Below are 15,644 nucleotides of genomic sequence, written 5' to 3'. Positions count from 1 at the left end.
CTTATAAAAATAGTTTTACTTGGTCAAACCAAACGGTTCAGCTATATTTAGAATCCGGAGAGACCATAGAACATTTCACCCCAGACCAAATCTTAAGAAACTACATCAAAAAAATATTTTCTTTAAATCCGCAGTTTCTTTGGTCCAAGTGAAATGTTATGTGGTCTCTCCTGTTTGTAAATATATCTGAACCGTTTGGTTTGACCAAGTAAAACTATTTTTTATAAGCATTTTACAAAATGGCTATGGGAAAATAAATGGCGGTGGTACACTGCTGAAGCAGGAAGTAGGCGGTCACTTTGCCTCTATGGATCGGTCTCCCTCCGTTGGTCACGCTTTGTGAGTGAGTGATGATGAAGCTCCCCAGTTGGTCGTCCGTGGCATGTGGCACACCCCATACACGGTGTGAGTTGGTGCATGCGTGGCCTGCGGACCAGACAGGGCAGGACCATAGACTGTATAAAACAAGGGCAGGTCTCAGTTGCTAGCCGGCCTCAGACTGTGCTGCCTGCCTGCCCTTTAGCCTAGCTGGCTGGCAAACTACAGCATGTAACATTTTATTTATAGTTTGTGTTTTTATTTATTCATATGTTCATTAAATGTTTTTGCAACATGTTTTGCTGGTGCTGCTGATGATGAAATAAACGAGGAGTTACTTAGCTCTTCAACTTGTAAATAAGTCTGTCTCTATTGCTCAACTTCTACACAATACAGTATGTTTTTTTGCTGTGCTGCTGTGTTAGAGAAGGCAAGAGAGACCACATAGTCTGCCATCACTAACACAGCAGCACAGTTGAAAAGTGTTTACACATTCAAGCCTCGCTATTTTTAATAGCCTGTGTGAGCTTCTGCTAGTTCTCATCATAACCTTCTGATTGTTGTTGTAACAGTAATTGACCTTGATCCATGCCTCAGATTAGGCCGTGTTGGGTCCTTGAATTTGAAGGAAAGGTCCTTGAAAGGTCCTTTGCGGTCTGAGCCATCTTACGTATGTGCTGTATCACACTGCGCCACTTCATTTTTCCATCAGGATATTTATTTTGTTGAGGAAAAAATTACCCACAAAAGTTTTTAATAATGATTAATAATTAATTGGTTTTGGCCGTGCCTTGGTGCCCTACATTTAATGCCCCAATAAATGTGTATGTAATATGTATCAAAAGCCAAAGTGACCTTGTCTTAAAATGACTTAATTCCTGGTACATTGTGTAGCGTAGTGATTGTATTTATTGCATATTGTAGTTCTTATATTTTGTACCGTATTGAGTAAAAACCCAACAATTACAGTTACTACATTTTCAAGATATAACTTGTACACCTAATTCTTAGGAGAGTTGGCAACAGACGTATGGTCAATCTGTCGTTTCATTGTCCCATACGAGAATGCGTATAACATTTTACTCCTATTTCAAGCATACTCCGTAATCACTGACTGAGCCACGGGTGGAACCACATCACTGGTGGGGGACAACATGTTGACTATATTTTGCTTGTTCATAATTGGTATAAATAAGACATGCTTTTCCCTCCCTTACCACAGGTTGTCGAGTGACAGATGAAATTTTGTACCTGGTGCCAAACAAAGAGAATTTTAGGCTGACATTGCGAGCCGTCAAACTCTGGGCAAAGCGTAAGTGGATGTTAGGCTCTGTTGGGACGTCAGACATACTTTTGTAACTGCAGTTTTTCGTTAAAATGTGCAACAAAAGTCAATTGATTATTTGCATACTTCCTAACCATTTGTTGGAGACATCCATCATCTCTGGGTAAAGAGTTGACATTCCTATGCAAATCATCGTGTTAAAATCTCATTTCCCACATTTCCTTATATGTAAAAGACAGAAATAACCGAAAAACAATTTATATTACCGTATATCAATCAGAAAGTGGCTGTTACAAAGTTGTAGAAAATGGAAGTAGTGTTAAACATTTTTGTCGCAGTGCTGTGTTAAAATAATTTCCCCCCTTTCGGAAGATGAAGATGGTCTTTTTGTAACGTGCCTCGTGTCTGTGCAGGTCGTGGGATCTACTCCAACATGCTGGGTTTCCTGGGTGGAGTGTCGTGGGCCATGTTGGTGGCCAGGACCTGCCAGCTCTACCCCAACGCAGTGGCTGCCACACTGGTCCACAAGTTCTTCCTGGTGTTCTCCAAATGGTGAGGACCAAGCACCTGCAGTTATACATATCCATTAAACAACTCCATCATCTATTCACCTTATTCTTTGCCCACACATGGACGCTTCCGCATTACGTCATTTTGTAATAGAATTTCCGTTTTGACTTGCCAAAAACTCCGCAGGCAAGATGGCTGCGCACACTCCGCATCTAAACTGGCAGAATTACTCCCCCATAAAGTAACATATCTTGGCCAATACGTATGTAACATACAAAATAAAACAACCCGTAATATCTTAATTTTATGTAGAATGCAGAGGACATGTAACTGTTTAGTTAAACTTGCATTCCAGGAATATTGTGCTCTAAAGATGACGATAGTGGCTCGAGACTGTTTCGCCCTGAAACCCACACGCTTTGCGGTGGTGGTTTTAGCGTAACCTATGTGGGATTCGAGGCGTAACCTATGTGCGATTCGAAATAACGCATCCGAGATAGAAAACGTTATGAATAGCCACGTTATAAACAACAACCTAACGCTGGTGATCCGTATGGAAACAGTGTTACTCGAAATGGTTAAAAGTTATATCAATTTGGTCATTCAGTGGTATTTTACTGCCATATAACATAACTAACTAGCAGCTGATATTAGCCACAGTAGGCAACTAGCGCTGAACCGGAAGAACAAATACGTTTGTGTTGAACGCGGAAGAGAGAAAAGTGGGCGTGGTGAATAAGGTGAATACATTTATTATTATTTTTTATTTTTTTTAATTACAAAATTGACAAATCTAGGTTTATTTTCACTTTTGTTGTTTACTTCCTGCAGGGAGTGGCCGAATCCTGTGCTGTTGAAACAGCCTGAAGACAGTAATTTGAATTTGCCAGTGTGGGATCCTAGAGTGAGTATCAAGTCTATGCGGGTTCAAATAAATTGTGCGGTTGGAGATTCCAACTACGGTAATCCCAGATTGACACTATTGGGGGAACTATACACTTTTACCAATTAACTCAAAGTGCAATACTATAACTTTGCGGCTTAAGGAGCTCTCGTCATACTTGACTTCAGAAAGGATTATGTTTAACCTTAAGAAGAAACCACAACTTTTTGATAAATGCTGGGGAGAATTTGTAACCTTTTTGCAAAATAGAACTTCCAACGATATCCAAGGTCAGGCCTAAAGTTGCTCCGCAATGCTCTTGTACGTAAATTATTGTACTAATACTGCACTAATTTTACGTTTGTTTTTTGTTTTGTTTTGTTTTTGAATCTCTATGCTGTTATATTTTACTTACCGTAATATAACCGCTGTGGATGACATAGTTTGCTTTTGTGTTTGCTGTTTGGGATATGGGTGGGGGGGATGTCTGATGCTGTTTGTGATGATGTCATGTAACCTTTTGTGGGGGAAATAATGTAAAATTCAATAAATATGTTGATTTAAAAAAAAGTCTATGGGGGTTCAACGTGGGTCTTTGAATGTTATTCAGCTCCTGGTGTGTGTGTGTGCATGGCTATGCACGCACAGGGAACACTGTCTCTTTAAGAGTTCATTTGTTGATTTGGGAGAGAAGGAGTTTGTTGGTCGTTTTGATGTAGCTTAGAAGATTTTGTGTGCGCGTGTGTGCGTGTGCAATACACACCGTTGGCTTTGTGATGCCTTCGAGGGGTGTGGGTGTGAAATCAACGTCCTCAGCCAGTAAGGTGGTTGGAAGCCTGAATTCCTGCGGTGACCCATCTGGTCTGTGTGCCCTGCTTTTAGGTGAACCCATCTGACAGATACCACCTGATGCCCATCATCACGCCCGCCTACCCCCAGCAGAACTCCACATACAACGTGTCCACGTCCACACGTACCATCATGAGTGAGGAGTTCAAATCTGGTATGTAAAACCCAGCGCGTCAAGTCGGAAAACCTCTATTATTTGGGATTGTGCTGTGAAAATGAAAATAATATACCGTAAATTCCGGACTATAAGACGCACCGGTGTATAAGCCGCGGGACCAAAATTGACTATTTTTTTCTTCTATAAGCCGCACCGGTCTATAAGCCGCGGGTGTTTTGATGTTTAATTACCATATGAAAGGGTTCGTGCACAGAGAGGAATGTCGGGAAAGCGATGGCTGTTTGGGGAAGCTCCCATTTATTAACATTTCAACAAAACAAAACAAAAGTCAGGTCACTAATCCCCAGACAAAATCACACAACAATAGGCTATATGTGCAGCAAACCTGTAACCAGAGAAGTCAAGTCACTAATGCTCGTCTTCCTCTTCTTCCTGCGTACTGAAACCACCAAAGTCCTCATCTTCAGTGTCGGAAACGAACAGGTTCAGGGTGGCTTCGTCAACCACTCTCCTCTCTCCTTCATTGTCACTCAAAACCAACGAACTCCTCTTCATCTATAGCTGTGTTTCCATTACAGTTTTTCGCAAAAGAATTGCGATATTTCTACAACTTCGACAATGTACAATTGCGACTTGTAGGCGTTTCCATTGAAGTTGCGTTTGAGTGATTCCCCGTTGCAGCAGCTGCCACAGTGATTACGCACGGGGATCTGCCCCATATCACGTCCCCTGCATGCTCAAATCCAACCAATCGTCAATGGAAATCCCAACATGAAGTTACAATGCATATAAACGAGCCTGATTATCAATTCAAAAGAAAATGAGTCGCAAAATGTTGCTGGCTGCGTGAATGCAGTCAGCGCGACAGGCAGAGGAAAAAAGGTAGCCTAATAGCCTACAACTGGTCCGATTTAGAGATGGAGGGGGGAAAGGCTGATTTGGTTCTATAATTGCACCTGAAACGTGTGCAATGTATTAGCCTACTCACAGTCACTGTATTCACTTCAGACAGCACCACCGCACCAGTGTGTGCTTTTCATCCTCTCATCTCGCCGCTGTGCCAAATGCGCGCACACAGGCAGCCTGCTGTCACCATGGACCGATTTCTGCCATTAAACATTATCTAATTTGCCCGGCTACGCTTTTGCACAACACTCGTCTTTCTGCTAGGTAGCGTTGCTTCAAAGTTTTCCACTTGCTGCGGAGGTTTTGACACGGCTATCGAACCTTACTTACCAAACTTATTTTCCGCTCCTTTTCCAAGGGATAATATGGGTCACATGACGTGCAAATGCGAAAAATGTGTTTCCATTACACTTTTGCGATAAACTGCTATATCGACACGTCTGAAAAACCACCTCATGATCATCTACTGCTCGTTCTCATGCTGTCGAGAACGAGCAAAGCTTTTTTTTGGTGAAAGAATCCTCCAGGGCGCTTCTTGTTAACAGTCCGAGTGAGTGGCAGGTCGAACGTCAAAGGCACTTCATCCATATTTATGATCTGCTCCGGTTCGATGGAATATTCCTTGATCTTCCTTTGTGTGAATTCGCCGAAGTTTGTGATTTTCTCCTGGTAGTCGGGGGAGGGAGTTGATGGGCTTGTGGCCGTTTGCTTACCGTAATTACCATATGTAAGTGGTCACGCACAGAGGGGATTGTCGGGAAAGAGATGGCTGTTTGAGGAAGCTCCCATTTACCGTATTACCGTAACATTTCAACAAAACAACATAACACAACACCACCGTTGTTTATTTTTACAGTGCACACAGTGTCCGCGGTGTGGTGAAAAGAGGGCAAGAGAGGAAATTAAAACAGAAGTGGATTTATAGTTAGAAAGAGTGCTAAAAAAGAGAGATTTTTTCTTTTTTTTTTTTTTTTTCTGAAAAAATCCATAGATAAGACGCATAAGCCGCAGGGGCCAAAAAACGGGAAAAAAGCCGCGGCTTATAGTCCGGAATTTACGGTAACAAGAATGTTTCTGAACATATTTTAGGTTGTGCATGATGGCCCTCTATTGGCCTGGCTGTCAAATTATTAATATCTCATCCCATATCACATCCTTTGTAAAGGCAGTGGTAACCACCAAAATCATATGGACAAAGCCATCCACTATTACCACTACTAGACTCAAGTTTGGCAGCAAAGTGTTGTCTGTCCTGTCGCCATCTGGGGGTCCTTACACAGCTCACATGAGATGGGGGGTTTCCCAGAGCCGCAGCTCCGCCTGCTAATTGGTCCGTGATCGGCAAGCTGCGCGATCACTGGACAGGCGACCTGTCAATCACCCCCTTTTATGTCGTCTATTTTACTCCAAAGAGGTGAGTTATATAAGAAATGACCCCCTACAGTTGTCATGGAAAGGTGAAATTAGCTATATAGACTAAAACCATGTGTAGGTCCAGGCTGTAAAGATGCTTATCGTGCGTTCCTTTATCGCAAAATAACTGGGATGTGGAGGCTACATCACATCCGTTTTGTTAGCGTTCCATTTGCAGAAAACTTGAGCTGGGAAGTTCACTGTTCATTGGTCAGATCCAGTCGCTAGCCAGGCTAGCCATTGTTAGCAATAACAATTGACAACATGGCATTTCGCGGCATTTTGCGCATACAAACACTGCAGCCCCATGTCCACACAGATGGAAGTTAGGCAGTGCTGTGTGTACAGCTGATTTAATGAGACACAAACAAAACAGAAGTGCTAAACAATATTACTACGATTACTACTACTGTTGTTGCGCGGCGCAGCCATCTTGGATTTGTGAGGTTGGGGCTGCTGAGGCTCCTACGAGTTTGGAATGGGAAATACCAGCTCTGATGACGTCACCGCCCAGCTCATGACCTTTGAAGTCGTAAGATTACCAGTCCCCAGTTATAAAGGAATGCACGATTAATCACTGTTACAAAGTGGGGCATTTTAACATGGTGGCGAACAGGAACGATGTCACTTCCGGGCTCTGCCTCAAGTGGCCGTTCGAGGAACTACAGCTTTCAGGATGACTTCCGCGTCTTCGTAGGAAAAGCCCAGAGCTTGCCCACTGGTGGTAACACAGCTTCTGTTGTTATGGTCACAATGGAAAGTGGCAAGTGGTCAGAGTTGCTAATAGAGGCCTGAGATGTCTCCAGCAGCGATGAGTCTCCAACCCTCGGTTTACATTTTGCAAAGTGACGCGTCCTGTTTCGTGGTCCATCCTGACACATCTTTCCTCCCTCTGTGTCGAACAGGCCTCGGCGTCACAGATGAGATTCTTCAGGGGAAAGCGGAATGGTCCAAACTCTTCGAGCCACCCCACTTTTTTCAAAAGTACAAGTAGGTGTTCATCTTGTCAGATCCATTTTGTTAACCAAGGTGACATGAGGCCACCAGGAAACCTTCGGGGTATAGCAAACTGTAATCCTACCAGTCTCTCTGTAAACCTGCCCTTTACAAAGTGTTTTTTGTAATATGTGAACATAAGCATTGCCAAATTCATGACACCCTAACAAAAGTACAAAATTAGTTCAAAAAATGTATTTGTAGTGAATCTGTGTAGCCAACATCTGTGCTCCTGTATCTTTGGTTCACCTACACCTGTATGAATCTTTGTATGAATCTTTGTTTGACTTGTCTTTTGAAAGATGTTGTATCTTTTACCTAAGATTATTTTCTGTTCTGCTTGTTGCAGGCACTACATTGTTCTGACTGCCAGTGCATCCACAGAAGAAAACCATTTAGAATGGTGAGTGGCAGAGGATTTAGGGTCACATAGTCTGTATGATTTGAATCACCCTCCCAAGTCATTTCAACTCGACCATCAGCTTTTCATTAATGTGAAGAATTTAGTTGATGCTTTTGCTCTTAAATTAGTCTTTGGGTCCACAAATAGCAGACAAATGATGGCATAAATGACGTATTTTTTATAATAACCAAGAAGCAATACTAAGAAGAAAACTGGTAGCTGTGCGAATAAACCCTGATGTTTCCCTCAGGATCGGTCTGGTGGAGTCAAAGATTCGTGTCTTGGTGGGAAACCTGGAGAGGAATGAGTACATCACCCTGGCCCATGTGAACCCACAGTCCTTTCCCGGGTCCAAGGAGAACCGCAACGAGTGAGTCCAGCTAATGGCCTTTAAGTTGGAGCACTTATGACCAGTGAAGTAGGAACATTGGATTTGAGCTTAAATGATTTTTGCTGAGCTGTATCTGTGTCGTCCCGACAGAAATGACTTTGTGGCCATGTGGTTCATCGGGATCATCTTCAAGAAAGTGGAGAACGCAGAGAGCGTGAACATTGACCTGACATACGACATCCAGTCCTTTACAGACACTGGTAGGTGCTAGGGTTGTGCCGTGTTGTATCGTTATTGATATATTGATACAATTCATATTGTCAAAATCAAATCAATTAATATTGTAAAAAAAAAAAAAGACAGGATCTCTAAGTTCGTCTCCTGTTGTGAATGGAAGAAAGGGAAGTACCATAGTATCAAAAATGGTGAACTTAAAAAACGTTATCCCAGGCACACTGTTCAAGGTGAAAAAGTTAAAAAGCCTTTATTTAAAAATTAAAAAACAGAGCAGCAGACCAACACGTTTCAGCTCAAGGAGACACTCACTTTTTCAACAAAGACTAGTTGCAAACAATCTTAAAGTGTTGTTGTTTTACCTGCATAGAGACACTGCATGAAATAGGCCACGCCCATCACGGGGGAAAGCTCTCCATTCAGTTCCATACACCAGCATAATTTTCCTTGAATTAAACATAGCTAAAAGCTGTTGTGTGGTGGGCTGCGCAGACAACAAATGCAAAAAATCGCCAATTAAAGTTGTTTTGTACTCCCGAGCAAAACATGGAAGCCATTGAGAATTGGTGAGAAGGAAAAAATGTGGATCTAGCTGTCAAGGAAGTAAGTTGGAGTGTTCATGTTCCGTATATATGATCTTTGTGTGCAACACGTGACATAGGAGAACACCAGGATTGGGGGGGGGGGGGGGGTTTGTTTCCCCCCGTTTTGGGAGTGGTTTCTGAATGACGCGCTCCGCAGTGTCTCTATGGTGTCCCAAGTGGAAGTGGTTTGCTGCCTAGAAAAATACAATGACCGAAAGCTTAGACAATCGCATGAAAATATTTAGAAGTCAGTTTATTATACTTTTCTGTGACTACGACTGCTTAGGTGACCATATATGAATTGTCCTGATGTGCTAAACCCCATCCATCTGGTACACAATGTAGGTTAAAACACTAAGCATTATTTGGAAATACTGTGCTGTGAAAGTGCCAAAAAATTGCCTCCACTCAGAAGAAAGTCATGGTCTAACGCATGTCCATTCATGCCAGTAATCACTGAACCTCCAAAATGGCATTATGTCCCCCATGGCTCCCTGTAGTGTACAGACAAGCCAACAACATCAACATGTTAAAGGACGGCATGAAGATCGAAGCGACGCACGTGAAGAAGAAGCAGCTCCACCAGTACCTTCCTGCTGAGCTGGTGCAGAAGAAGAAGCGGGTAAGCTAATCCTACACAGGAAGTACCATTGTGCTCATTTTGAATCGCCTCTCTTAACTGTTGTCTCAGTGTTGCTCGCCCTTCATCATCATCATCTCTCTTTTCTCTGTCCCTCCCACCCCCTTCTCCTACATCTACATCCTCTCCTCGATGCAGAGCATAGCGGAGTTGAACCGCAGCTCAAACGGAGGGAGCTCCAAGCGGCTGTCCCTGGACAGCAGTCATCTGGACAGCTCCAGAGATACAGACTCAGGGACTCCCTTCAGCTCCCCCACCCCCCCGCCCAGCAAACTCCCCAAACCTGCCTCAGACACAGACCACAGGTATGAGGAGGAGACCCCCCCCCCCAGAGACGGCATTTATGTATAGCCCTATATTTCATATTCTAGTTTTTGTCATGTAAAATACTGAAAGATACAGAAAATGTCGTAGAGAACTGACTTTCTACTTCTATTTTATACTATGTTGATAGATGTACAATTACATCTATCCAAATGAGGAGTTTGATTCAATATTTATTTTTTATTTATTTATTTTTATTATTATTATTTGTCTCTCTCACACACACGTACCCCATCCCACGTCGGTTATTTTGTCATGTTGCATGTTGCACCCTCTCTTGCAGAATGTATTGAATTGTATTACGAATTGGAAAATGACCAAGTGCATTCGATCACAAACTTCATATTGAACTTTTGAGTGTTGTCTTATCAAGGAAAGGAATGTCCACTGACTATTAAGCAAGTACGCATTTAGTGAGACGGCACTTGTCATTTCTTCCTGAGTATCATTTATATTTCATCTTAGTGTGAACTAACTGGACGGATTTTGCGAACGGATTTTGCTCATACAGAACACACAGTCCCAACTGCATATACACACCTTTGCAGTTCAGCGAGGTTTTGCATGCACAGCTATTGCAGCAGGAACATTTTGAAATATGGATGGAGGGTATACATCAATAAATACATAAATCTCTCTAAAAAAAGAAAAAAAATACTTAAAAATGCCTAAAATACATGAAGTGAATGAATGTGTTAAAGTTAATTCTTCTTCTGTGTTTGCAGCGTCAGCCCCCCCCAGCCTCTGTTTGTGGACAGCTCCCCGCCGTCGGTCACCCCGCCAGCTGCTAAAGACCAGGGCATGTCTATCCCCGTTATTGGCTCAAGTGAGTCTCATAGAGAGGCAAAGTGACCGCCTACTTCCTGCTTCAGCACTGTACCAGATTTTCATCCGCCCTTTATTTTCCCATAGACATTTCGTAAAATGCTTATAAAAATAGTTTTACTTGGTCAAACCAAACGGTCCAGCTATATTTAGAATCGGGAGAGACGATGGAACATTTCACTCTGACCAAAACCTAAAAATAGAGCATCGAAAAAATATTTTCTTCAAATCCGCGATTTTTTTAATGTATTTTTATAAGCATTTTACGAAATGTCTATGGGAAAATAAATGGCGGATGAAAATCTCTGGTACAGTGTTGAAGCAGGAAGTGACGTTCCACTTTGGCTCTCTATAGGCATCTGAATACACAATCACTTCCTATCAGATCTTTCTCCACTGATCTGTGAAGTTTGGGGGGAGATGAAGGAAAATTAATTTGACTATTTCCCTTTCTTCAAGGCTTGGCACAAAGAGTCTAGAATATATTTCTGTTGGGTCCATCGTGCATTTTATGTTACTGTAAACCCTCTGTCATTTCGTAGTATTTGTTATTGTGATCAATAATCTATGGAGTGATGTGGCCTAGTTGTCAGTCTTATTTCTCACCCACTATCAGCATGCATTAAACACCAACCGAAAGAATAAAATCCAGTAAAGAAGGTGAGATCTGGAAAACGGATGGAATGTTGATTTTGATAACTTTGTAGAAAGCCCGCCATGTTCAAACATCTCAAAGATGCTGCTAATGCTCATTCCTTCTCTCAACTATAGAGCCGGCAGTTAAAGCCACGCCCCCTTCGGCACCAGCCAGCACCTCCACCACCCCCACGGTGGTGAGTGGGAATGTGAAGCCCAACGCCGCCAGCAGCCCCAGAGAGGAGCCCTCGCCCAATGGCCTGGAGGGTCCCGTCAACGGAGCTCCTACCAAGAGACCACACTCACCTACGCAAGAGGACCTGGCCAAGAGGCACAAAGACACAGAGGTAAAGGGAGGCTGTTTGCAACCTAAAGTCCATCGGGAGAGAGCGTAGAATTTCAAAGTTATCTTTTGTGGGCATGGAAATATACACTACCACTCTGCTGATCTTTGTTTCAGTCTCTGAGTCTGCCTTTTTCCTCTTTGTTTTCTGAAGATGGTGTCCAGTGATGACTCTGCCTTCAAAGAGCCCTACCCACCATCCTCTCTGGATGGTGACCTCTCTACACCTGGAGATGTACCCAATACTGTAGGTGTCCTTCTGTCTGCACTCTGCACTCTGTGGACTGATGACATTCAACATTCTCACATTTGGCTTCTGTCTCTTCTCCATTAGACTGCTCTTTCTGGATCAAAGGCTATGCCCATTCCAACCATCGATACCTCAAGAACACAGGTAATTTAATTGTCGTCGTGTCATTTGTTTCCACCTGATTGACTTGGGTGTTGGTTTTGGTTTTGGTAAAGCACTTAATTTCTTGGACTTGAGTCATTCTTTGCACAAACCACAGAGTAGACTAGGTCCGTGTGGACTAATAGTGTCACCATCCCTTATCTCAGAGACTTCCTAGTATGGAGCTGCCAGACGCCTCCTCGCCCCTCCCAGCCAGCAACAGTTGTCGTGTGGTGAAGAATTCAATCAAACTGGCCCTCAACCGCAGCAGGTGAGCGCGCATCTCTTGAAAATATGAAGTGTCATCATCGCTTGTGTTTCTAATGTGTTGTGTTTCAATCACTCTGTCGTGCAGCATCACCCCTCCCAAGCCACCGGTGTTTGAGGACTCCTTATCCAGCGACACCCCACCTGCCAGCCAAGAGAAAGGCATGACCATTCCTGTCATTGGCTCAAGTGAGTGTCGAGAAAGAAGTGGTAGCAATCACTTCCCCCGGCTTTCCATGGCAAAGATGATCAGGGGGGGTCTAATAGAGACCCAAAGTGATCGCCTACTTCCTGCTTCAGCACTGTACCAGATATTTTCATCCGCCATTTATTTTCCCATAGACATTTAGTAAAATGCTTATAAGAAGAGTTTTACTGGTTCAAACCAAACAGTACAGATATATTTAGAAACAGGGGAGATCGCATAACATTTCACTCGGACCAAAACGTTAAAAAAATGCGGGTTTGAAGAAACAATTTTTTCGATGTTGTTTTTTAAAGTTTTCGTCCGAGTGAAATATTCTATGGTCTCCCGATTAAAGCGTTGGCTGAACCGTTTGGTTTGAACCAGTAAAACTCTTTTTATACACATTTTACGAAATGTCTATGGGAAAATAAACGGCGGATGAAAATCTCTGGTATAGCGCTGAAGCAGGAAGTGACGTTCACTATGCCTCTCTATAAATACTTACGTTTGTTCTTGAAAGTCTCACTTCTAATTTCAGCACTGCTGCTAGTCAATTGTGAATTGTTCTTTCACCATCATTCCTGTTAAATAACTTGATGGAGTCACTGATCACCAAGACCCCCCATTTCTGTCGTCCTCTCCCCATCTCTGTAGAACAACCGGCGCCCATCAAACACGTGGCTGCTGCGCCCGTGGGCAGCTCCATCCCGACGTTAGTGAGCCGAGGGGCCGACCCGATGAACGGAGCGGCCTCCAAGAGACCCCACTCCCCCCCCTCACTGGAGGAGCAGGCCAAGAGGCTGAAAGAGACCGAGAAGGCCAGGATCCACATAGCCTGATCGCACCACACCACTATAGACTGGATGCGTACATACTTGGATGTTTGGAGGTGGGGGGGGGCTCTGCAGTGAGCCAGACGTGGGTCAGTCTTTAGTGTGACGCATTGAGATGATGGACCCCACACCTCAAAGCTCCTCCTCCGACGATTATTGTTTTGCCAATGGATAGTTGATTGGTCAAACCTGGGACCTTTCTCGGTACAGGTTGCCACCTCCCTGTCAGCAGGACCCTCTGTCCACTCACCAAAGCCAGAGGGCAGTTCATCCCAACACCGAGTTCAGACCAGATGAGTTCAGTTCAGATGAGAACTAAAGCTGGTAGTTTCCAACTCCCCCACGCTGTTAAAAAAGTAATGTACACAAAACAGTTGGGGAAAAATAGCTGTCATTCTTTTTTCTTTTTCCTGTTAAACATTTTAAAACGGCCTTAAACATTTATCCACGCTTGCTACACACACTCCCGGAATACGCTGTTTATTCCCCCCCCTTCCCTCCGAACAGAAACCTGTACAGTAAATGTTGATGTACATAACTTTTTTGTCTTTAAAAAAAAAAAATCAACGCGAGAGATCACTGTTAAGTCTTTTGACCGTTCTATCGTAGTTTTTATTATCTAAAAAGAAAAAAAAAGTTTAAAAAATTGTATTTTTTGTTTTTTTTCTTCTCTACGGCTTGTCCAAAACGAATTGTCTCCGGCTCTGAATATTTTTTGTAAACACTGTATAGGTTTGGATACAGTCGCAGGGAGGATTTAACTGGGGGTTTGCTTGGACATGACGGACATCACAACCACGACTCTGGACCACCAGTGCAGCCCAAAGTGGATTCCAGGTTCCATATTGGCGCTGCAGTGCAGAGATGACCATGTTATCCACATCCTGGATGAATAGATGCCCTTTTCTCAGGTGCCGGTAATAGCAGGAATAATTGTCCTTAACAGTGACTGCATGACACATTTTACACATATCACGAACCTAGTGGAATCAGTCTGAAGCTCATCAGTGTGGAGTAGAACACCATCGTTCTTTAGTTCTTGGATAAGAACATTAGAAGAACCATATTTCAATAATGTGTTAGCCCTCTTGTCCAGTGCAGCTTCAGTGGAGTTGACCTGGATGGGATCTTCGCGTGTCATTTTGGAGATGAAGAGGGGAAGGTTGAGGGCGTTGTTGAACTTATGTTTCACTCTCCTACAGCCCACGTCGATAGATGCTGAGAAGACCCAAACCGAGCTGCAGCTGGCTCGGGTACCACAACCTAGGTCAAATATCTGCAAATACTTGTGATAGCTTGTTTTAGCCTACATAGATGTCAGATGGCTGCTAGACAGTTTAGATGATCACAGGCAAGTATTTGAAAATCTGTTTTGTATACTTTTATGTCATAACTGGTAAAAAATGGAGTGACAAACTGCTTGATCCCTAGGTCCCGTTCAACATGGTCTCTTTCAAGCTTCAGGTATAGGTCCAAATTTCCCGATCCTTCCCTTCGATCGGAACCGCGGTCGAGCCCGGCTTTGGCGGTCGCGTGGGAGCGTGGTCCTGGTTGTGAGCTCCTCCATGTCCCCAAGGCTGGATTTGTGGTGCTTTGTGAAAATGGTTCAAAGCTTTCGATGTGCGTGTGTATGGCATGCGTATATGGTTGAGCGCGCTTGTGTGTGTGTGTGCGTGCGTGTGAGCGAGCGTGCGCGCGCCCGTACGTGCGCGCCGTTGTTTGTGTGGAGTTTTGGCGAGAGAAAGAGAATTCCTTTAGTTTTGGGTGTGAACCCTCTGCGCCTCCCGTGGAGGCTCTTAAAAGGCATCTCCTGGAGACTCGCGGTCCCCGACTCTACAGCCTTTTCTTTGGGGAACGGGGGCATCATCCTGTTTGGATTTCGGCACGGAGGATTGGTCTATGCATGTGCTATTACGCCAAACTCCATGCTGTCGCATCCATGTAAAGTGCTAATGAGGTGCCCCCCTCCATCGGAACGGCGGGAGACGTGGGACACGGGTTCTCGTTCGTTTTTGTTTTCCCTCCCCCAAGCCTTCCTCCCCCCCCCCCCCCCCCCCAGCCTCAGTTTCCTCAACAAAATGTACAGAAAGCATCCGTTTTTCAAAAGGCTTATTACTTCATTATTGGGGGTTTTCTTATCACTTTATTTATATTTGCATATTTGTACCATGTGATCTTTTTTTATAGCGTTCATAGCAGGTAGGTCTTTTTTGGAACATGTCTGCGCCACTCGGACATCTCATGTTTTGCTGTTCAGAAACATTTAACAAAAACCGGTCATTTAGATGTTTGTTTCTAAAATGTACTGAGAGGGTATTTTTGTATGTGTTTATCACTTCCTTTACACCCATTAAACCCTTAAACCCTA

The 15,644-nt window shown here is 43.6% G+C and overlaps 1 protein-coding gene across 2 annotated transcripts in view; it reads left to right on the top strand.

The window, feature by feature from the left end:
- LOC310796179 (poly(A) polymerase gamma-like) overlaps positions 1 to 15,644 on the top strand; it is a 21,912-nt gene extending 6,268 nt beyond the window's left edge. For both annotated transcript variants that reach the window (XM_083658320.1, XM_083658319.1), the window contains exons 8-24: positions 1,541 to 1,630; positions 2,017 to 2,155; positions 2,945 to 3,017; positions 3,879 to 3,999; positions 7,188 to 7,272; positions 7,628 to 7,681; positions 7,932 to 8,051; positions 8,163 to 8,272; positions 9,331 to 9,452; positions 9,609 to 9,775; positions 10,520 to 10,620; positions 11,391 to 11,602; positions 11,753 to 11,845; positions 11,933 to 11,992; positions 12,157 to 12,260; positions 12,345 to 12,445; positions 13,098 to 15,644. In XM_083658320.1, the coding sequence (XP_083514446.1) occupies positions 1,541 to 1,630; positions 2,017 to 2,155; positions 2,945 to 3,017; positions 3,879 to 3,999; positions 7,188 to 7,272; positions 7,628 to 7,681; positions 7,932 to 8,051; positions 8,163 to 8,272; positions 9,331 to 9,452; positions 9,609 to 9,775; positions 10,520 to 10,620; positions 11,391 to 11,602; positions 11,753 to 11,845; positions 11,933 to 11,992; positions 12,157 to 12,260; positions 12,345 to 12,445; positions 13,098 to 13,282 (1,937 nt within the window). In that variant the 3' untranslated portion in view covers positions 13,283 to 15,644. The remainder of the gene's footprint in view (positions 1 to 1,540; positions 1,631 to 2,016; positions 2,156 to 2,944; positions 3,018 to 3,878; positions 4,000 to 7,187; positions 7,273 to 7,627; positions 7,682 to 7,931; positions 8,052 to 8,162; positions 8,273 to 9,330; positions 9,453 to 9,608; positions 9,776 to 10,519; positions 10,621 to 11,390; positions 11,603 to 11,752; positions 11,846 to 11,932; positions 11,993 to 12,156; positions 12,261 to 12,344; positions 12,446 to 13,097) is intronic.

Source organism: Poromitra crassiceps (genome assembly GCF_964638095.1).
Source record: "Poromitra crassiceps genome assembly, chromosome: 22".
NCBI lineage: Eukaryota > Metazoa > Chordata > Actinopteri > Beryciformes > Melamphaidae > Poromitra > Poromitra crassiceps.
Note: the sequence above shows the minus strand (reverse complement) of the source record. Positions and strands in the feature narration are given on the sequence as shown.